Here is a 22,281-nt window from a genome sequence, read left to right on the forward strand (position 1 = left end):
ATATAATGCAGTATAATTAAAGTAATAGACCACCCCTGACATAATAAAGATACTTGGACCTAAAATCACTCAGGCAAGCTTTCCTGATGGCTACTACTGACCTACAAGAATTCCTCTTCCTCCTAATGCCTTAGACCTTTGTACTTTTTCTCTCACACTCAACAGAGAGAAGGAGAGTCACTTTTGAAAGTAAGTTCTCCTAACTCATGGAGCCCGCAATTTGCTATCCCCCTTCTTTTTTGCCTCTCTACCACACTCCGAATGGGCCAGATTTGAAAAGCTCTGCACTGGGATCAAGTGGCAGATGTTTCTATAGAGTATGGTATGCTAAGTTCTGGTTTCTAACGCTTGTATTGGAGTTTCCACTTTCCAGTAATGCCTCTCTACTAAATTATTCTACCTCTGGAATTAGTATTCACTTCAATTAGTAACTAAAGTATTTTCATAGAATGTAACTTTACATGTCTTTACATACAGTACCAGTCAAAAGTTTGGACACACCTACTCATTCAAGAGTTTTTCTTTATTTTTACTATTTTCTGCATTGTAGAATAATAGTGAATACGTCAAAACTATGAATTAACACATATGGAATCATGTAATAACCTAAGAAGTGTTAAACAAATTAGATTCTTCAAAGTACCCACCCTTTGCCTTGATGATAGGTTTGCACACACTTGGCATTCTCTCAACCAGCTTCATGAGGAATGCTTTTCCAACAGTCTCGAAGGAGTTCCCACATATGCTGAGCACTTGTTGGCTGCTTTTCCTCATCCCAACCCATCTCAATCGGGTTGAGGTCAGGTGATTGTGGAGGCCAGGTCATCTGATGCAGCACTCCATCACTCTCCTTCTAGGTCAAATAGCCCTTACACAGCCTGGATATGTATTTTGTGTCATTGTCCTGTTGAAAAACAAATGATAGTCCCACTAAGCGCAAACCAGATGGGATGGCGTATCGCTGCAGAATGCTGTGGTAGCAATGCTGGTTTAGTGTGCTTTGAATTATAAATAAATCACTGACAGTGTCACCAGCAAAGCACCCCTACACCATCACACCTCCTCCTCCATGCTTTATGGTGGGAACCACACATGCAGAGATCATCCGTTCACCTACTCTGCCTCTCACAAAGATGGCAGTTGGAACCAACAATCTCAAATTTGGACTCATCAGACCGAAGGACAAATTTCCACCAGTCTAATGTCCATTGCTCTGGTTTCTCGGCCCAAGCAAGTCTCTTCTTATTATTGGTGTCCTTTAGTAGTGGTTTCTTTGCAGCAATTCGACCATGAAGACCTGATTCACACAGTCTCCTCTGAACAGTTGATGTTGAGTCTGTAACTTGAACTCTGTGAAGCATTTATTTGGGTTGCAATCTGAGGTGCAGTTAACTCTAATGAACTTATCCTCTCCAGGAAAGGTAAATCTGGGTCTTCCTTTCCTGTGGCGGTCCTCATGAGAGCCAGTTTCATCATAGCGCTTGATGGTTTTTTTGTGACTGCACTTGAAGAAACTTTCAAAGTTCTTGAAATTTTCCGTATTGACTGAACTTCATGTCTTAAAGTAATGATGGACTGTCGTTTCTCTTTGCTTATTTGAGCTTGCCATAATATGGACTTGGTCTTTTACAAAATAGGGCTATCTTCTGTATACCACTCCTACCTTGTCACAACACAACTGATTGGCTGAAACGCATTAAGAAGGAAAGAAATTCCACAAATTAACTTTAACAAGGCACCCCTGTTAATTGAAATGCATTCCAGGTGACTACCTTATGAAGCTGGTTGAGAGAATGCCAAGAGTGTGCAAAGCTGTCATCAAGGCAAAGGGTGGCTACTTTGAAGAATCTCAAATATAAAATGTATTTAGATTTCTTTAACACTGTAACATTACAATTTAGAAAATAGCACAAATAAAGAAAAACCCTTGAAGGAGTAGGTGTGTCCAGACTTTTGACTGGTGCTGTACATAAATCATAAAGACATTTTCATTCCTGGCTTGCGTCAGGTAAATCATTGTAGAAATGTAATTCAAACCAGCATATTGGATGATTGGACATTACCAGCTAACATAAAATCAACATATCATGTTAAAAAAGCCATTATGTGTTTGTGACACACAGTGTATGTGTCTGTATTCTACTTGGAGAAATGAGACTGAAAACATTTCCATAGTTCTCTGTTCTTGAGCTAAACTTTCCTCCCTCTAAGTGCACAGCTTTGGAAATCTGAAGCAATTGCCTTTACTTCTGTTTGCCTACACTCCAATCCATTGACTCTCAGGCAGCTATCTGCTCTGCACCTTGAACCACTGCAACCCAGACCTGCACACCTTACAGAGGGGGGTTTCTTTTCAGCTTTTCACCTTATACTGCAATGTAGAAACCACAGGAGGTTGGTGGTACCTTAATTGGAGAGGACGGGCTCGTGGTAATGGCTGGAGCGGGAATAAGTGGAATGTTTTCAAATATATCAAACACTTGGTTTCTATGTGTTTAATGCCATTCCATTCACGCCGTTCCAGCCATTCTTATGAGCCGTCCTCCTCTCAGCAGCCTCCACTGGTTGGAACATATTCATCCTGTTCCCTCAATGAGAAGATTCCTGGATGCATGTGTTAAGTTCCAGTTATGAACTGATCACTGGTGAATGTTGGGATCAATATGATTTACCTTTTAATTTCAGATCCTCTTATCTTTAACGTTTTAACATTATGTTGGTGATGCTTCCTTTTCGTTGCCTCACTTGCACAACTGACATGGCACAGTGCACTGGATTTTTTCGTTGTTGAAAAAAAAAAACGATAATTGTGGTTGCTATAGATACTGTCCCTCCTCACTGTCTTTCCTGGCTGTGTTCAGAGTATGGCCATCGCATGAAGGACAGTCAGAGGGACAGGGAGAGGGGGAGGCAGAGGGAGAGCATTCACCACAACACCCCTCACCGCTTCACCGTGGGACTCAACATGAGGGCTGCCAAGTGTACTGTGTGCCTGGATACCGTGCACTTTGGTCGCCAGGCAGCCACCTGTGTCGGTATGTTACGTTCCAACCATCCACTCCCCATCACAATGATCAGGCACATTTCTGTTGAGCAAGGCTTTTTCAGAAGGGTGGCTCATATAGTACTGTGATTCTGGCATTCCTAGTTTGAACAGTTTTCTTCTCTCCTTCAGAATGTCATGCTTTGTGCCATCCAAAATGCTCCCCCTGTCTTCCTGCCACGTGCGGCCTGCCTGGGGACTGTGCCCTGCACATGGCTGAGGCGCTGTGCCGGGACAAAGGCAGCTCCCCTGGCTTGCAGCTCAAAGAGGCCAGCGGACATGTTCGCCTGGAGGGGTGGATGAAGCAGCCCAGGTGGGTCTGTTAATTCTGGTGTGTGGACTTCATACCCACTACTACTGTGAAACAAATTTGACTAATAGGACTATACTATAGATCAACACTGCCTGTCTGCTTACCCTTCAAGTTGATTGCATTTAGACTGATTGCTAATCCCTCATACTGTATTTGATTTGATCTGAGATGTTTCTTTAGTTCTAAAGTATAGTTGTAGGCTACAGTATTATCCTCATCTGTTCTAGGCATTGACTATCTCTGTGATAGTCTATGCTGCTGGCCCTGTGACAGACATGTTTGTTCTGTAGGAATGGGAAGCGTGGCCAGGGCTGGGAGAGGAAGTATGTGGTGCTGGATGGGACCAAGGTGACCATCTATGAAACAGAGCCCAGAGAAGGTCTCACTCCCTTTCCTGTCCCTACAGTACATATGATTATGAAATAGGTTGAACTATTTCCTATTTATTTTGGTAACAATTCATTTTTATTTCATTTAGCTTACAGTGTTCTTGATTGCTGCCAGTTGGTGCCTTTCAGTCTGTGTATTTCTTAGTGAATGTTGATTTCCCTCTGTTTGTGTTGTTCAGACTCAGTGAAGCCACTGGATGAGTTTGAGCTGTGTCTGTCTGATGGAGAGGTGATGGTGCACGGAGCTGTCGGGGCGTCTGAGCTGCCCAACACCGCAAAGTCAGGTACACCAAACTTGTGTCCGACTTGTTAACTTATTAGTAGTATCATGATCTGTGCTTAGGAATGAACTGTTTCCCTCGTTCCCTCACTGTGCTGTGATGTGTGTAGATGTGCCGTATGTGCTGAAGCTGGAGTCCCACCCCCACACGTCGTGCTGGCCCGGACAGACTCTGTACTTCATGGCTCCCAGTTTCCCAGACAAGCAGCGTTGGGTGGCCGTGCTGGAGTCTGTGGTGGCAGGGGGGCGAGCATCTCGGGAGAAGGCTGAGGCAGATGCAGTGAGTACCACAGTACTCACCACTATGGAGTTAAATTACTATAATTACTTACTGACACACATACACACAACCCTAAACCTTACCCTAACCCTAAACCTTACCCTAGCCCCAGTGGTGGAATAAGTACCCAATTGTCATACTTGAGTAAAAGTAAAGATACCTTGATAGAAAATGACTCAAGTAAAAGTCACCCAGTAAAATACTACTTGTGGAAGTGTCTAAAAGTATTTGGTTTTAAATATACTTAAGTATTAAAGGTAAATGTTATAGCTAAAATATACTTAAGTATCAAAAGTAAAAGTATAAATAATTCAAATTCCTTATAAATCCTCTTGGTACCTCTTCTGACTGACATTTTTGCTTATAAATCGATCTCTGGACGCTGTAAATTGAACTAGGTTGCATTGAGCAATAGCCTTGGCTCCCATGGGCACCAAGTATATTTTCTGAGCCTGTGTGACATAGGATGTGAAATCTGAAACCACTAGAAGCTGGGATGGATGTCCCTCCAACTATTTCATTCGCTCTTTTGGCTGTGCATCAACTCCTGGCTGAACCCTACATCACAGCCACTGACAAAGCACATGCCTGCAATCATTACATCGTAGTGCAGCAGGAGAGAGTGGTGTCATCACGGTAGATCGATTTATTGCGATTAATCCAAATAATTATTAGATTTTAAACAAAAAACACTTTCTGTTTGTCACAGATGGACAAGATTAATATGAGATCCTAACGAGTTCAGGAAGTCAAGCTAGAGCTCTGTTCACAACGAATGTCTCACTTTAGAAAATATGCACATTTTCTCTAACCCTAAACATACAAATATGTATTGTACAGTTATAAGGAAAGTGAAGTCTTGTAGTTAGTCATTTCATCATTTGATTATGCTATATTTAGAAACCAGATAAGTCATGTCAAGCCTTATTCATACAGTTTTGTTGAATACTAATACATTGTATAAAATATTTCATATTTGCCTATTTTTTTTATCATATCTGTACTGTGCACTTGAGCTTGTGTCCTCAAAAGTGACTACACCTCAGCAACTGAGAACTATTTTTACCAGAAAGGTGAGATTTTAACCTTTCATTGAATATGCAGCATTACTAGTGGTTTTTTATGGCTCTCTTATGATACATAATTACTTTTCGAATACATTTAGTTACATTTAACTGGTTTAAGCAAACCAGAAGGCACCATTTTCTTGTTTTTTAAATGTATGGACAGCCAAGGGCACACTCCAACACTACAAACGAAGCATTTGTGTTTAGTGAGTCTACCAGATCAGAGGCAATAGGGATGACCAGGGATGATGTCTTGATAAGTGCCTGAATTGGAAAATGAATTGGAAAATGTAACGAGTACTTTTGGGTGTCAGCGAAAATATATGGAGTAAAAAGTTATTTTCTTTAGGAATGTAGTGAAGTAAAAGTAAACGTTGTCAAAACTATAAATAGTACAGTAAAGTACAGATACCCCCAAAAACTGTACCGAACAAAAATATAAATGCAACATGCAACAACTCCAAAGTTGTCACTGAGTTACAGTTCATACAGTATAAGGAAATCAGCCAATTGAAATAAGTTCATAATGCCCTAGTCTATGGATTTCACATGACTGGGAATCCAGATATGCACCTGATGGTCACAGATACCTTAAAAAAAGTTAGGGGCGTGGATCAGAAAACCAGTCAGTATCTGGTGTGACCACCATTTGCCTCATTCAGCGTGACACATCTCCTTCGCATAGAGTTGATCAGGCTGTTGATTGTGGCCTGTGGAATGTTGTCCCACTCCTCTTCAATGGCTGTACGAAGTTGCTGGATATTGGCAGGAACTGGAACATGCTGTCATACATGTCAATCCAGAGCATCCCAAACATGCTCAATGGGTGATATGTCTGGTGAGTATACAGGCCATGACATTTTCAGTTTCCAGGAATTGTGTACAGATCCTTGCAACATAGGGCCGTGCATTATCATGCTGAAACATGGGGCGATGGCAGCGGATGAATGACAACGACAATGGGTCTCAGGATCTTGTCATGGTATCTCTGTGCATTTAAATTACCATAGATAAAATTCTATTCTGTTCATTGTTCGTAGCTTATTCCTGCCCATAACATAACCCCACCGCCACCGTGGGGCACTCTGTTCACAACGTTGACATCAGCAAACCGCTAGCCCAAATATGCCATACACGTAGTCTGCGGTTGTGAGGCCGGTTGGACGATCTGCCAAATTCTCTAAAATGACGTAGGAGGCGGCTTATGGTAGAGAAATTAACATTCAATTATCTGGCAAAAGCTCTGGTGGACATTCCTGCAGTCAGCATGGCAATGGCATTTTCCCACAAAACGTGATACGTCTGTGGCATTGTGTTGTGTGACAAAACTGCACATTTTGGAATGACCTATTATTGTCCCCAGCACAAGGTGCACCTGTGTGATGATCATGCTGTTTAATCAGCTTCTTGATATGCCACACCTGTCAGGTGGATGGATTATCTCGGCAAAGGAGAAATGCTCACTAACAGGGATGAAAACAAATTTGTGCACAAAATTTGAGAGAAATATGCTTACTGTGCATATGGAACATTTCTGTGATCTTTTATTTCAGATCATGAAACATGGGACCAACACTTTACATGTTGTGTTTATATTTTTCTTCAGTACAATTAAGTAGTACTTTAAAGTATTTTTTACTTAAGTACTTTACACCACTGCCTAGCCCTAACCTTACCGCAGCCTTAACCCTAACAATAACCCTAACTTCATGTCCACATCCCGGTTCAACCCTAACCTTAGCTTCATGTCCACATCCCAGTTCAACCCTAACCCTAGCTTCATGTCCACATCCCGGTTCAACTCTAACCCTAGCTTCATGTCCACATCCCGGTTCAACTCTAACCCTAGCTTCATGTCCACATCCCGGTTCAACTCTAACTCTAGCTTCATGTCCACATCCCGGTTCAACTCTAACTCTAGCTTCATGTCCACATCCCAGTTCAACTCTAACCCTAGCTTCATGTCCACATCCCAGTTCAACCCTAACTCTAGCTTCATGTCCACATCCCAGTTCAACTCTAACTCTAGCTTCATGTCCACATCCCAGTTCAACTCTAACTCTAGCTTCATGTCCACATCCCAGTTCAACTCTAACCCTAGCTTCATGTCCACATCCCAGTTCAACTCTAACCCTAGCTTCATGTCCACATCCCAGTTCAACCCTAACCCTAGCTTCATGTCCACATCCCAGTTCATTTCTAACCCTAGCTTCATGTCCACATCCCAGTTCAACTCTAACCCTAACTTCATGTCCACATCCCAGTTCAACCCTAACCATATCCTCAACCACAACCACAACAATAACCCTACCCCTAGCTTCATGTCCACATCCCAGTTCAACCCTACCCCTAGCTTCATGTCCACATCCCAGTTCAACCCTAACCCTAACTTCATGTCCACATCCCAGTTCAACTCTAACCCTAACTTCATGTCCCCATCCCAGTTCAACCCTAACCCTAACTTCATGTCCCCCATCCCAGTTCAACCCTAACCCTAACTTCATGTCCACATCCTGGTTGTGCTCAACTCTCAACAGTTAATGACAGGGCTCACTCAGCAACAAGAGAGAACTCATCGTTTACTATAAGAGTTTGGTAAATGGTGGAAAGTGTCGGTCCTCATTCAGCTTTCACCTACATTATATATCTGTCATTAATACCAGGTGGATATATAGACCTGTTTCCCTGGCTATTGTCTTTTAAGGTAGTTGCTCTGTTTGGATGCCTGAGGTCTGACTCATCAAAGGTTAAAACAGCATTTTTACTGTATGAGGGTTATACTTTACATTTACCATTAGATTTATTCTTCGATACAGCATACTTGTATGCTTGATAGGACCCTGAGTATAATGCATGCATCCATTAAATCTGTATAAATAATTGTGAATTGTTTTGTTTTTTAATATTTTACTGCAGCAGTAAAGTTTTATAAATAATCCATGATGTCTCTTATATGTGGCGTTAATTGTCCCTCTTCTTCTCTCTCTCACTTTCTCTCATTCCTGTTTGTTGCTTTTTCATCATGTCATACTGTATGTCCCTGTATGTGGGCATGTTTTGGTGATTTGCTCTATTCTGCCTGCTCCATGGGGTTTCACTGCACATAGGCTGCTGTGTCCAAAAAACAGATGGTTCTGTCTCCTCTGGTCCAGGTAAAGAGTCTAACAAGGCTACTTTTGTCTGCTTTCCTGTTGATACCAGACACACAGGCACTTTATACACACAATTACAATTATAATACATTTACGATTACAGTACATTTACAATGACAAAACAGAATAATTCTGTGCATGTTTGTCTTGAGCGCGTGGTCATCTTTCCTGCTGTTCACCTCACGCTGTGACCACACGCTGGTCATCCTCACCATCCTTTCCTCTATTGTCTTATCAAAGTTGTGTTTACTGTGAGTGACTGTCTGACTGTTGTAGCACCTGGCAACTATCTTTTGTTCAATATCTTTGATTAGATGTTTTGTGATCAGATCATTGGATAGCCTTTTTCGCTGTATATTTCTTTACTCAAATGTTAGATGTGTCATGTTTTGCGAGGTGTTCAACTTTCCTGATGAGTGAACATACTCATCACAAAGCCTATTACAGTGATATAACCAGCCCTATGCACACGATAGGCCTTCCTGTAGCCAGGACAAGTGGTCTGTCTGGTAGTACCGTCAGCTTTCACGTCTTACCATGTAGAGCCCGTGTCAAACTCATTTCACGGAGGGCCGGATGTCCGTGGGATTTCGCTCCATCCTTGTCCTTGGTTGATGAATTAAGGTCGCTAATTAGTAAGGAACGCCCCTCACCTGGTGGTCTAGGTCTTTAGCTGATTGGAAAAAACCAAAACCCACAGAAACTCAGCCCTCCGTGGAATGAGTTTGACACCCCTTTTGTGGAGTCTCTACCCCCTATTCACTCTGCCTGATTACCCTGTTTCTGCACCCACCCAACTACCTTAATATAGACCCTCTTTCTGTTCCTATGCAAAGCCTGACAGCTTCCCGACTGTGCCTCTCCCACCATACTGAATCTGTGAGCCTCCTGACCCTGTGTTTCTGTCTCCCGTCCACCAGAAACTGCTTGGGAACTCTCTGCTGAAGCTGGAGGGAGATGACAGGCTTGACATCAACTGTACTCTCCCCCTCACAGACCAGGTAATATAATGAAGAGGAAACTAGACTTTTGAGTAGTATGGGTTGATCGTTTTTCTCTTCCGCCTTACCACTTTTACATGTGTGTTGATAACATATGCACTTCATGTAGTCCCACAGTGTACAGTACACTATCAGTGACGTGTGTTGTTTCCCTTCTCACAGATAGTGTTAGTGGGCTCTGAGGAGGGTCTGTACGCCCTGAATGTAATCAAGAACTCCCTGACCCACATCCCTGGCCTGGGCTCCGTCTTCCAGATCCACATCATGAAGGAGCATGAGAAACTGCTGATGATTGTTGGTATGAAAGCCGACTTGACTCAATCAGTGCTAACAGCACATATATACAGTACATCGTCAACTGTCTCATTTATTTGTCAGACTGAATTGAAGGGAGGGGTAATGTCTGTGTTTGGCCTGTAGGGGATGAGAGGGCGCTGTGTCTGGTGGAGATTAAAAAGGTGAAGCAGTCTCTGGCCCAGTCCCACCTGCCTGCCCAGTCTGAACTGGAACCATTTATCTTTGAGACGGTCAAGGGCTGCCACCTCTTCTCTGCAGGCAGAGTAAGTCTAGTGGTTTTTCAGGGGTTGGGGGCATTGATTCAATTGGTCATCCTTTGATCGAAGAAATGCTTATCCCTTATCATAACTGTCACTGACTTTCTGGATGTGTCTGTCTACAGATAGATAATGGGCCTTGTATCTGTGCAGCAATGCCTAACAAGATTACAATTCTGCGTTACAATGACAATCTCAACAAGTTCTGCATTCGCAAGGTGAGTATCACCTCAAAGTTGAAACAAAGGATCAGATGGAACGATCAACACATCACTTTCTGGTTACAGAGGAAATTAAATTGACCCACAAGACAGCTCACAGTGACTAGACATGCACCTCATTTATATTGAACTGCAACTGAAGAAAAGTCTGTTCCTCCTATCAGTCCATCAGTTGTTTTCCCTCGCTAGTTCTCTAACAACCTCCTTCCGCCACCCCTCCATCAGGAGATAGAGACTCTGGAGCCCTGCAGCTGCATCCACCTGACCAGCTACAGCATCATCATCGGCACCAACAAATTCTATGAGATTGAGATGAAGCAGTATGTCCTGGAGGGTTAGTGGTTTTCGTTGTTGTTCGTTTCTCTCAGTAAACCCACTGGAACTCATGAGTACCAGAAAATGAAATGTGACCAATCGAAAAATGCTACATGTAAATAAGCCACTCTACTATTCACGTGTTAAATGTTGATGCCACTAAATCATTTCCATGGTTAATCTAATGCTGATTCTATATTTACATTTTAGATGCGCTTATCCAGAACTTGCATGAGCATTTAGGGTTAAGTGCCTTGCTCAAGGGCACATCAACAGATTGTTCACCTATTCGGCTCGGGATTAGAACCAGTGACCTTCAGGTTACAGGCCTAACGCTCTTAACCACTATGCTACCTACCAGCCTATCTGTGACAGAGAGCGTGTTATACACTGTGTCGCCTCCGTAGAGTTCCTGGATAAGAAGGACATGTCGCTGGCCTCTGCGGTGTTTGCTTCCTCCTCCCATAGCTTCCCCATCTCCATAATGCAGGTCACCAGCACTCTGCAGAAGGAGGAGTACCTGCTCTGCTTCCATGGTGAGATCTGTCTTGACATTTGCAATTGCAATAAATTCATCTTACCGTGGTGATATTGTATTACCTGTTTTACTGTACATATTGCATAAAATGTGTTGTATTGCCCCCACACAACCACAGAATGATTGTAAAACATTCCAAGGTACATTCATCGACACAGTAGTTAAGGACTATTGTTCTGTCACAGAGTTTGGAGTGTTTGTGGACGCATACGGACGAAGGAGCCGCACTGAAGAAATCAAATGGAGTCGTCTGCCCCTGGCCTTTGGTGTGTACAGTATACAGTAGCTGATTCTTCACATAGTACAGTTCTAACAAAGTGGTATGCATTGTGGTGGATTTGATGTAGTATTGTCATAACAAGAACATTGCTAGAAATGTGAATCTGAGTACCAGTAGCGTATTTCGTGACTTTTGTAATGTAACCTTTTCCTTATCTGTCTTGAACAGCTTACAGAGAACCCTACCTGTTTGTGACATACTTTAACTCCTTGGATGTGATCGAGGTTCAGGGACATGCTGCACTTGGGTAAAGAAAAAACGACCGAAACACAACCTCACACAATAAGAACTTGCACATGACAAACGCATCAGTATTTGTCTGAGTAGGCCTATGCGACCACAATCAATGCCACAAATTGAGAAGAACGCACACAAGAATAGAGAAGTGATCTCCAATAACGTTCCCCCATGTCTGATTTTCATTTTCTATTCATCCATTGTGCTAAATGGCAGACATGATTGATTTTAGCATGATGTTATTCATTCCTCTCAACTCTCTGAATTGAATGACGGGTATTGTATTTCCAGACTTGGGGCTAGATGAAATCAGATTGACATCCGCATCGGTTGTTTTGGCAGTGTCAGAGGTGGAACTGGAGCTGTCAAATCCACAAGCAGCTTGCATTAACCTTTTAACCTTTTACTGCAGTGGGCTAAATCAGGGTCATACAGCTTTTGTTGGTAGTCTTAAATCTACTTTGAAATGAAAGTATACACCTCACACACATGGGTTGTGTCATTTTGGAATAATTTTTATTGGAAATAAGAATAGAATATGTTTCTCAACACTTAAACATTAATGTGGATGCTACCATGATTACGGATAATCCTGAATGAATTGTGAATAATGATGAGTGAGAAAGTTACAGACGCACAAATATCATACCCCCAAGACATGCTAACCTCTCACCACTACAATAACAAGGAAGGTTAGCATTTTTGGGAGTGTATGATATTTGTTATTATTATTCACGATTCTGTCAGGATTATCCGTAATCATTGTAGCATTCACATTAATGTAGAAGTGTTCTATTCTTATTTACAATAAAAGTTACCCCAAAATGACATAATACATTATTTAACATTAATGTATATTGGGCACAAAATAATCTGAAACACAACCCAAGCAAACAGAGAATGCATCCAACAAATGAGTCACAAGCTTGATGTAGTCATTGTGTTCTATGACTATGGGACCAAATACTTCACTTTTTACTACTTTAATACACATACAGTTCATTCGGAATGTATTCAGACCCCTTGACTTTTCCCACATTTTGTTACGTTACAGCCTTATTCTTATTCAATCTATGCACAATACCCCATAATGACAAAGCAAAAACAGTAAAAAAAATAAAAACATAAGTATTCAGACCCTTTACTCAGTACCTTGTTGAAGCACCTTTGGCAGTGATTACAGCCGTGAGTCTTCTTGGCTATGAAGCTACAAGCTTGGCAAACCTGTATTTGGAGAGTTTCTCCCATTCTTCTCTGCAGATCCTCTCAAGCTCTGTCAGGTTGGATGGGGAGCGTCGCTGCACAGCTATTTTCAGGTCACTCCAGAGATGTTTGATCGTGTTCAAGTTCGGGCGCTGGCTGGGCCACTCAAGGACATTCAGAGACTTGTACCGAAATCATTCCTGCTTTGTCTTGGCTGTGTGCTTAGGGTCGCTGTTCTGTTGGAAGGGGAACCTTCGCCCCAGTCTGAGGTCCTGAGCGCTCTGGAGCAGGTTTTCATCAAGGATCTCTCTGTACTTTGCTCCATTCATCTTTCCCTCGATCCTGACTAGTCTCCCAGTCCCTGCCGCTGAAAAACATCCCCACAGCATGATGCTGCCACCACCATGCATCACCGTAGGGATGGTGCCAGGATTCCTCCAGACGTGACACTTGGCATTCAGGCTAAAGAGTTCAATCTTGGTTTCATCAGACCAGAGAATCTTGTTTCTCATGGTCTGAGAGTCTTTAGGCGCCTTTTGGCAAACTCCAAGTGGGCTGTCATGTGCCTTTACTGAGGGGTGGCTTCCGTCTGGCCACTCTACCATAAAGGCCTAATTGGTAGAGTGCTCCAGAGATGGGTGTCCTTCTGGAAGGTTCTCCCATCTCCACAGAGGAACTCTAGAGCTCTGTCAGAGTGACCATCGGGTTCTTGGTCACCTCCCTGACCAAGGCCCTTCTCCCCCGATTGCTCAGTTTGGCCGGGTGGCCAGCTCTAGGAAGAGTGGTGGTTCCAAACTTCTTCCATTTAAGATTGATGGAGGTAACTGTTCTTGGGGACCTTCAATGCTGCAGACATTTTTTGGTACTCTTCCCCAGATCTGTGCCTCGACACAATCCTGTCTCGGAGCTCTATGGACAATTCCTTCAACCTCATGGCTTGGTTTTTGCTCTGACATGCACTGTCAACTGTGGGACCTTATATACACACAGGTGTGTGCCTTTCCAAATCATGTCTAAGCAATTGAATTTACCACATGTGTACTCCAATAAAGTTGTAGAAACATCTCAAGGATGATCAATGGAAACAGGATACACCTGAGCTCAATTAGAGTATCATAGCAAAGGCTCTGAATACTTATGTAAATAAGGTATTTTTTGTTTTGTGCAACATTTTCTTAAAACCAGTTTTCGCTTTGTCAGTATGGGGTATTGTGTGTAGATTAAATAAAACAATTTGTCATCAATCAATTTTAGAATAAGGCTGTAACGTAACAAAATGTGGAAAAAGTCAAGGGGTCTGAATACTTCCCGAATGCACTGTATAAGTGAATTTGTCCCAATACTTTTGGTTCCCTAAAATTGGGGGACTATGTACAAAGTGCTGTAATTTCTAAACAGTTCACCCGATATGGATGAAAACACCCTCAAACTGAAGCTGACAGTCATAACATCATAGCATTTCAAATCCAAACATTTGAAGTATAGAGCCAAAAAAAGAAAGTGCTTTACTGTCCCAATAATTACGGAGGCCACTGTATAACTAAAACGTTTGACATAGAAATACCAGATTTTAAACAAAAATGTTGATTAATTCTGAAATTACAAAAAATATTAAGAACAGTTGACCCATGAGGCCAGTAGAGGGGAATTTGGTCAATTGACTGCAGGTTAGGTGCGCTTACACACGGGTCGCCGTAAGCGGCAAAGGTCTCAGACTTCAATGGGAGTAGGGCAGCGTCCTGAAAAACACAAGCAGTTGGCTTGCAGCTCGAGGCGACAAAATATGAAATTTGCAGAAGTCGAGTGTCCGCCGCGCATGATTGACCAATGAGCAGAGTTCATCTTGTCAACCAAACAAACAATGTTTTAATGACAACATTCGTCCCGTGTTAGCGCCTTTACCTTATCGTGGACACTGCCATTGGACGAAACAAAACCACACCCGACTATAATCTGACAAATCCCCATGCAGCCGAGTTAGAAGTTCATGCAGCCGAAGCAGCTGTCTTTGTGCTCATACTCCCTAATGACCTTCACTTCAAAAATTTGAAAAAAAATCTGCAATATTACTGTTGTTTGTCCCTCTTGAGCCCCTGTAGCAACCTCATAGCCAGAACACTGACAACAATGAGGCAGTCTATAGGGAGGTGGTCAGAGACCTGGCAGCCAAGACAACCTCTCCCTCAATGTCAGCAAGACAAAGGAGCTGATTGTGGACTACAGGAAATGGAGGGGCGAGTATGCCCCCATTCACATCGATTGGGCTGTAGTGGAGCGGGTCGAGAGCTTCAAGTTCCTCGGTGTCCACATCACTAAGGAATTAACATGGTCCACACACAACCACACAGTAGACTGGCACCGCCACTTTCCCCTCAGGATGCTGAAAAGATTTGACATGGGCCCTCAAATCCTTAAAAAGTTCTACATCTGCATCATTGAGAGCATATTGATTGGCTGCATCACCGCTTGGTACAGTAACTGAAAGAAACCCGAGCACAAGGCGCAACAGAGGGTGGTGAGAACGTCCCACAGGACCCTGAACCGCTTCTACCCCCAAGCCATATGAATGCTAAACAAGACTGCTAATAGCTAATCAAATGGCTACTCTGACTACCTGCATTGACCGTTTTTTGCACTGACCCTATGCACACTCTGGCACATACTGTATTTAGACCTCAATACACACCCTACATACCCTCACACACACACTGCTGCTACTGTCTATTTTCTATCTTGTTGCCTAATCACTTTACCCCTACCTATATGTACATAGCTACCTCAATTACCTCGTACCCCTGCACATTGACTCTGTACTGGTACTCCCTGTATACAGCCATGCTATTTTTACACGTTATTCACTGTGTATTTATTCATCGTGTCACTGTTTCCATTTATATATCTTTAACTCTGCATTGTTGGAAAAGGACCCATAAGTACTAAGTCATCATTTCACTGTTAGTCTACACCAGTTGTTAATGAAGTCTGTGACAAACAAAATGTGTTTTGAACACTTTCTCAAAATAGTCAGAATTAATCTAAGATAAATCAAGAAAACGGTCATTAATTTAAGTTTTTGCCAAGCAGGTCTTTATCGCACAGTTGTACATTTAGCTAAGCTGTTTGGTGCAGTCGTGTTGAATGACAAACTGCATGTTACTACTCCTAGTACTGTTGACCAATCACTGACGAAGGGACATAGACTTCGGCTACCGAATTTTGACTCAATATTTATTGTTGTTGGAAAAAAGGAAAATAAAACCGCCAAAGACCAAAAACGTACAAAAATGTTTCTATGATATGCGCAAACTGTTTCTACTGGGAAGCATACAGTAAGCTTAAAAATGTTAAACACTCGAATAATACTGATGTAAATGGCTATAAATCCCCCCCATCAAAATGATCATGAAAACATACATTAGCCTAACAATGGTTTGACATTATATCTAAAATCGATAGAGCCTATACTTCCTAGTGTCATTTTTAACGTTTAAAAGCTAAACAGTTTCTGCATTATGGCAACAATTTGTGACGTTTTTGTTCATTTTGGTCTTTGGCAGGTTTTTTGGGGGGCTGTTCGTACAAAGACTTTAGTAGCCGAAGTCGACACCCCTTCGTCGGTGATTGGTCAACAGTACTACTACGAGTAGGAGTGTTTGTTGTCATAACAGTACTACTCCTGAACATGAAGTGTTTGTTGTCATCCAACAAGAGAAGACTAGTTTTCATTCCCATTTTTTCACTTAAGAACTGAACCAAACATCTTAGTTATCCTAGTTAAAATTGCAGACAAAGACCCCCTTGCCAGAAACATCTAAATTCATTCTGACTATTTAGAGGAAGTGTTTCTTGGTATGTTGTTGCTACGATGGCTCAAGAGGGACAAACAGTAATATTGCCGTTTATCGTTTTTCAAGCGAAGGTCTTTAGGGAGTATGTGAGCACATACGTTCGCTTCGCGTAGCCGAGGTGCCTTAACGCAGTAGGAATAATAATAATGGAGTGTTTTGTGACTCACAAGAAGCCTCTCACCTACGGTATTTGCCAGCTCATACAGCAGTTACACGTCCAACACCGCCAAAACATATGTTATGCAGATCTCGGCCAACGCTGTTTAACGCTGTTTAACGCTCTAGCTGATTGAATGTAGGCCTTGGTCCTAACCCTGCATTTATAGCCCTGTTTATACCTGGTTCTAATAATGCATCCTTTGTCCTGATCTTGTCAACATTCTGATTGTGCCCACATTTTCAGACAGATGTAAACGATTAAGACACATTGTGATCGGATTGTGATCTTTCTGACCAGATCCGGAGGTAGTCAAAAGCATTGTGTTTGGATATCTTACAAGTGTAGACAGATCTGGACAGTGAAATCATTTAAGCCATCATTATCTTGCCCTCTAAAATCATTGACAAGTTACACCATTACCTTATGGCATCAATATGCGTCTTAGAGCTATAAAAAATAAAGAGTCACACACTCCATATATAAACTCCCAGTCATTTATTGGGTAAATCACCAACCTTTCAGCATCACTGTGCCTTCTTCAGGGTAATGTCATGAACTCTTGAACCAGGTTATGTAGACAAACAGAGCAATTAGTGCAACCAATGACAATAGTGAGGGGTGTGTCATAATGATTAAGTCAATTAGAATGAATTGAGTGAAACTGTTAAAAAACTATCGTTTATGGCATATTTAATATATTAGGCTATTGTTATCATATGGAAACAATTTAATATTGTACATAATATTAGCATCAACATACATTATTGTTTAATTCAATTTCACATATTTAATTGTTTCCTATTTCATTATATTTGTTACATGTGATCTTTTGGTTCAACCTTAATGCATAATAAGCATCATCAACAGGGGGAACATATTGGTTGTATGCTGATAAGCTGTAGAAAGAATAGATCAATTAATAAGACTTGTTCATAAAAGAGAGAATTGTTCATAAGGGCCTGAGATCAAAGTCAATATTCAGACCACTAGGGGTCAATGTTTTTAGATTGGATATATCCAGTAAGCCTCCCTTTGTAGGCTTTTCCACATGAACAGGTGATGAGGTGATACCCCTAACAGGGATTTTTCAACCTGTATGTGGGTGTCTGAAGAAGGATGTTTTTATAGTGCTGTTGCACTAGCCACATTTGTAGTTTCCATTTGGAATGGGTGTCAAGAGTGTTTGAGTGGACTCAGGGGGCAGGTCAGATCTCCAATATTGCGATCACGCTTATAGACCACCAGTAGGGGTTCCTTGAAGAGGTGTGCGATTGCAGAATATTCTAGTGCTTTTTCAGGATTGCTTTCATTTTCTCCAAACACTCGGTGTACTTGGTGCAAAAGACAGTTGCGTTGTTTTTCTTCTTTGGTTGAGTTTTTAGCAATTCCTCTCTTGGTTTATGAAATATTTTCATCATCATTGCAGCATCAAGTTTTGTCCTTGTAGTCTCTCATTTTGAATTTGTCTTTTTTTTTGCATTGCATTGCTGTCCAAATCTGTCTAACTGACTATATGGTAGACCATTCATGAGGGGATGTATTTTTATGTCAAATAAATACAAATATTCTTTTGAAAGAATATCTGTCAAATGATTTGCATACCGGGAGGGAACAGCATATCTGGACACAGTGGACGCAAAAGAGACACATTTTACTACCATGTGTAGATGTAACGGCTACAACGTGGGCACAATCACAATGTGGATCAGATCAAGACAAAGGAAGCATGTTAGAACCAGGTATAAATGAGGCTTGTGTCTGTGTACCTGTGTGTAGCCCTCCAGTTCTAGCCCATCTGGACATCCCTAACCCCCGTTACCTGGGTCCAGCAATCTCCTCCGGGGCCATCTACCTGGCCTCGTCCTACCAGAACAAGCTGCGGGTCATCTGCTGCAAGGGCAACCTGGTCAGGGAGTCTGGGGAGCTGCAGAGGACCGGCTCCAGCCGCGGGTAAGCTCTCTCTGTCATGTTCTAGACCCCACACTTTTAGCTAATGGACCGGAACTACTGTACCATCAACTAAATCTATGGTGAAGGGTAGTAGATGCACATACAAGTAAACAAAGGAAACTCTAGAATACTAGATACACTGCGTCACAAGTCTTGTGCTAAATGTTGAAAGGGGCTCCAGTGCCACCTACTGTTCTGAGTTTGCATTGCTGTTAGCAAAGCTTGGAAGCCAAATATACACCGAGTGTACAAAACATTAAGAACACATGCTCTGTCCATGACAGACTGACATGGTGAAAGCTATGATCCCTTACTGATGTCACTTAAATCCACTACAATCAGTGTAGATGAAGGGGAGGAGACAGGTTAAAGAAGTATTTTTAATCCTTGAGACATGGATTGTGTACGTGTGTACGACATGGATTGTGTACGTGTGTACGACATGGATTGTGTACGTGTGTATTGTGTACGTCAGAGGGCAAGACAAAATATTTAAGTGCCTTTGAACGGGGTATAGCAGTAGGTGCCAGGCGTACCAGTTTTTGTCAAGAACTGCAACGCTGCTGGGTTTTTCACACTCAACAGTTTCCCGTGTGTATCAAGAATGGTCCACCACACAAAGGACATCCAGCCAACTTGACACAACTGTGGGAAGCATTGGAGTCAACATGGGCCAGGATCCCTGTGGAACGCTCGACACTTTGTAGAGTCCATGCCCTGACGAATTGAGGCTGTTCTGAGGGCAAATGGTGCAACTCAATATTAGCAAGGTGTTCTTATTTTTTTGTTCGCTCAGTGTATCGCAGCCATTGTTATTTTGTCGATTTAAAGCCCAAATCTGTATGGTCATGGTTATATCTCTGACTTTTCTCTAATTTGAGCTGAAACAACAGCAGCTTATTTGTCTCCTTACATTTATTTGTCTTCTGCTCGTCTCTACAGCAGCCCCAGTAAGAGAGGGCCACCCACATACACAGAGCACATCTCCAAGCGTCTGGCCTCAGGCCCTGGCAGCCATGAGGGGCTTCACCGTGAGCCCAGCACACCGCACCGCTACCGGGAGGGTCGAACCGAGTTCCGGCGGGACAAGTCCCCGGCACGCCCCCTGGACAGAGAGAAGTCCCCAGGCCCCAGACTAGACAGCCGCAGAGAGAGATCCCCTGGGAGATTTGACGACCACCAACGTCTCCACACCGGCTCTGACCGCCGCACACAGCTCACCCCTGTCAATAAGGTACAATCATACACACCCACACTATGAATTCCATCACTATTACATCAATTGGCCAAAAATGTTAGGATTGATTGTGAAGTTGGTACACTCAATACAGTCCATTACTACATGGGTCATTCCACGAAATGAGTGCCCTTTGCGTCCCATTAATATTTTAAGTAGATATTGTGCACAAATATATAAATTGTAAAAGCTTGTTATATTAAATGAAGTGCCCTTTAAGATAGACATGGAAAATTCAATAAATCAGATTTTTTTATATGAATATAGACTTGCTAAAGTGCCAAAATTCAGCATTTTGACATGGTCCATCTGTGCACACACTGACTTCGAGGAAGATTTTAACCCACCTAACCCCAACATTTCTCCAAGTTTTCACCATCATAGAGCCCTAGTTATTTTGTTGATTTGACGAAGTCAATTCTGAAGATTATTTATTATTATTGTTATTAGGGATTCATTTTAAGGTCAACCCTGATACGTGAACTGAACGCTCGTTTTAATGGTGAAATTATTCATTATTATATTTTTTTTTTATAGAGACATTGAACATCTAATAGTCAAATCATAGTGTAAAAGCAGACGAGTTGGTTCTACTGTTTTTGGCCATTTCCTGGTGTTTTGTGGTAGAAAACTGAGTGGGACGAACATAACACGTCAACCCTCTTACCCATAGATAGGCTAGAAATGTTGTAACAAATGGTTATTGCCCCTCCCTGTTGCACACAAGCTTCCATTCATGGCAGATTTAGATGAAGTTGTAAACCTGCTATTTTATTTGGCCCTTACTTGTTGACAGGCACTTAATAGTATTTTTTTTTTTTTTTTTACAGATTAGAAAATGTTGATTTTATTAAGTTGAAAATGTGCTCTTTATGACAGAATGTTAAAATTAGATTTGTTTTCTTCTTCACCAAGTTACACTACTCAAAAGGAACCTAATTGGTGGAATGACCCACATGAGTAGAGTTGATCTTCTATGGCTCTCTCTGTATTTTAGGTATGGGACCAGTCTTCTGTGTGAGTGACATAAGGAGAGGCCAGGAGAGGAGCTGTGTGAGCCTCTGTTCACTCTGCACATGGCTACGCCATCGAGGGGAGACCAACCAGAAAACCAAGTCATCCCCCATCGCCTGTATATCGTGCAATCGTGATCCATTTACCAACACATACACTGTTGCACTGGGGACATTTTCTTTGACAATCCTCTCCTTTCTGATATGTGTATTCATGGCAATGGTTGTTTAACAGAGCAGCGTTTGCAGAGAAACCCTATGGATCTATGATACACTGTTTATAAGTACTAAAATCAAGTTGTACATATTGTTGTTCCAGTTTTTATAGATAAAAGGGAATAATAGGCTGGTAAAGCCAAGTCTATATTTTTTAAGGAAGTGTTTCTAATGATGTTGCAGGGAGAGAAATTATGTTGCAGGGAGACTCAAAATCCAATCTCAAAATCTCATCATCCCAGATGCAATACTGTAGTTTTTGCTTTTCTATGGCCGGTCAATCATGCGAACATTCAATAACCCATGTACTGTTTAAATAAAATGTGTTCCAAGAGAGCAATGCACATGAGCTTTTCACTTGAGATTTACTTTGAACAGGATTCTAAATTCATTGTTTCTACATGACCAGTCTTCTTTTTGGATCAGCTTTGTACGGTCCTCTTGACTCGACGGACTTTGATATCTAATTGCATATAATTGCTTAATAACAACTCGTATGTTACCATACTTTCTAACAGACAAATGTTTTGCTACAAGTGTTCCTTGTGTTGTTTAACTATACCTAAAGATGAATAATAAGCCTATAAGCTTTGTCTGCTTTGGGCATGGCAGTGGAGCCACAGGCAGTGGAGCCGGCTAACCATGCCCTCAGCTTGTTCTGGAGTCTGCAGCTGCTTATTATGGTACAGATGTCCTGTTCTTACTTCTGTGCAGTGAACTATCTATGAAGTCCAGTAATTGTCAGGGTTTAAAATCGCTTATTTTTCAAACAAATCAAAAAAAGCTTCATTTGTCACATCAAAGAGCATGAGTATTTCAGAGCAGAAGTAGTAGTTTTACCTTGATTTTGGGGTTTGTGTTTTCTGTCGTGTATTGACACGAATTTGCATTCAATGAGTATACATCGATACAAGACAATAACTAAAGGGTTTCTTGATTTTTGAAAATGTACCCGCATTAAACATGATTGAGCTACCCTGGCAA

At 41.9% G+C, this 22,281-nt stretch overlaps 1 protein-coding gene across 9 annotated transcripts in view; it reads left to right on the forward strand.

Annotated features, from left to right (window-relative positions):
- LOC139545549 (citron rho-interacting kinase-like) overlaps positions 1 to 22,277 on the forward strand; it is a 58,176-nt gene extending 35,899 nt beyond the window's left edge. For 3 of the 9 annotated variants that reach the window (XM_071353453.1, XM_071353455.1, XM_071353456.1), the window contains 18 exons: positions 166 to 189; positions 2,862 to 3,035; positions 3,176 to 3,356; positions 3,647 to 3,735; positions 3,925 to 4,029; positions 4,136 to 4,305; positions 8,480 to 8,524; positions 9,445 to 9,525; positions 9,688 to 9,823; positions 9,946 to 10,085; positions 10,205 to 10,297; positions 10,526 to 10,634; positions 11,023 to 11,151; positions 11,339 to 11,419; positions 11,602 to 11,680; positions 18,658 to 18,831; positions 19,774 to 20,065; positions 21,066 to 22,277. In XM_071353453.1, coding sequence (XP_071209554.1) covers positions 166 to 189; positions 2,862 to 3,035; positions 3,176 to 3,356; positions 3,647 to 3,735; positions 3,925 to 4,029; positions 4,136 to 4,305; positions 8,480 to 8,524; positions 9,445 to 9,525; positions 9,688 to 9,823; positions 9,946 to 10,085; positions 10,205 to 10,297; positions 10,526 to 10,634; positions 11,023 to 11,151; positions 11,339 to 11,419; positions 11,602 to 11,680; positions 18,658 to 18,831; positions 19,774 to 20,065; positions 21,066 to 21,089 — 2,126 coding nt within the window. In that variant the 3' untranslated portion in view covers positions 21,090 to 22,277. The remainder of the gene's footprint in view (positions 1 to 165; positions 190 to 2,861; positions 3,036 to 3,175; positions 3,357 to 3,646; positions 3,736 to 3,924; positions 4,030 to 4,135; positions 4,306 to 8,479; positions 8,525 to 9,444; positions 9,526 to 9,687; positions 9,824 to 9,945; positions 10,086 to 10,204; positions 10,298 to 10,525; positions 10,635 to 11,022; positions 11,152 to 11,338; positions 11,420 to 11,601; positions 11,681 to 18,657; positions 18,832 to 19,773; positions 20,066 to 21,065) is intronic. The other 6 variants (XM_071353461.1, XM_071353457.1, XM_071353458.1 and 3 more) reach the window with 3 other exon arrangements.
- Positions 22,278 to 22,281: the final 4 nt, after the last annotated feature.

The sequence above is a fragment of the Salvelinus alpinus genome, chromosome 19 (assembly GCF_045679555.1).
Source record: "Salvelinus alpinus chromosome 19, SLU_Salpinus.1, whole genome shotgun sequence".
Lineage (NCBI taxonomy): Eukaryota > Metazoa > Chordata > Actinopteri > Salmoniformes > Salmonidae > Salvelinus > Salvelinus alpinus.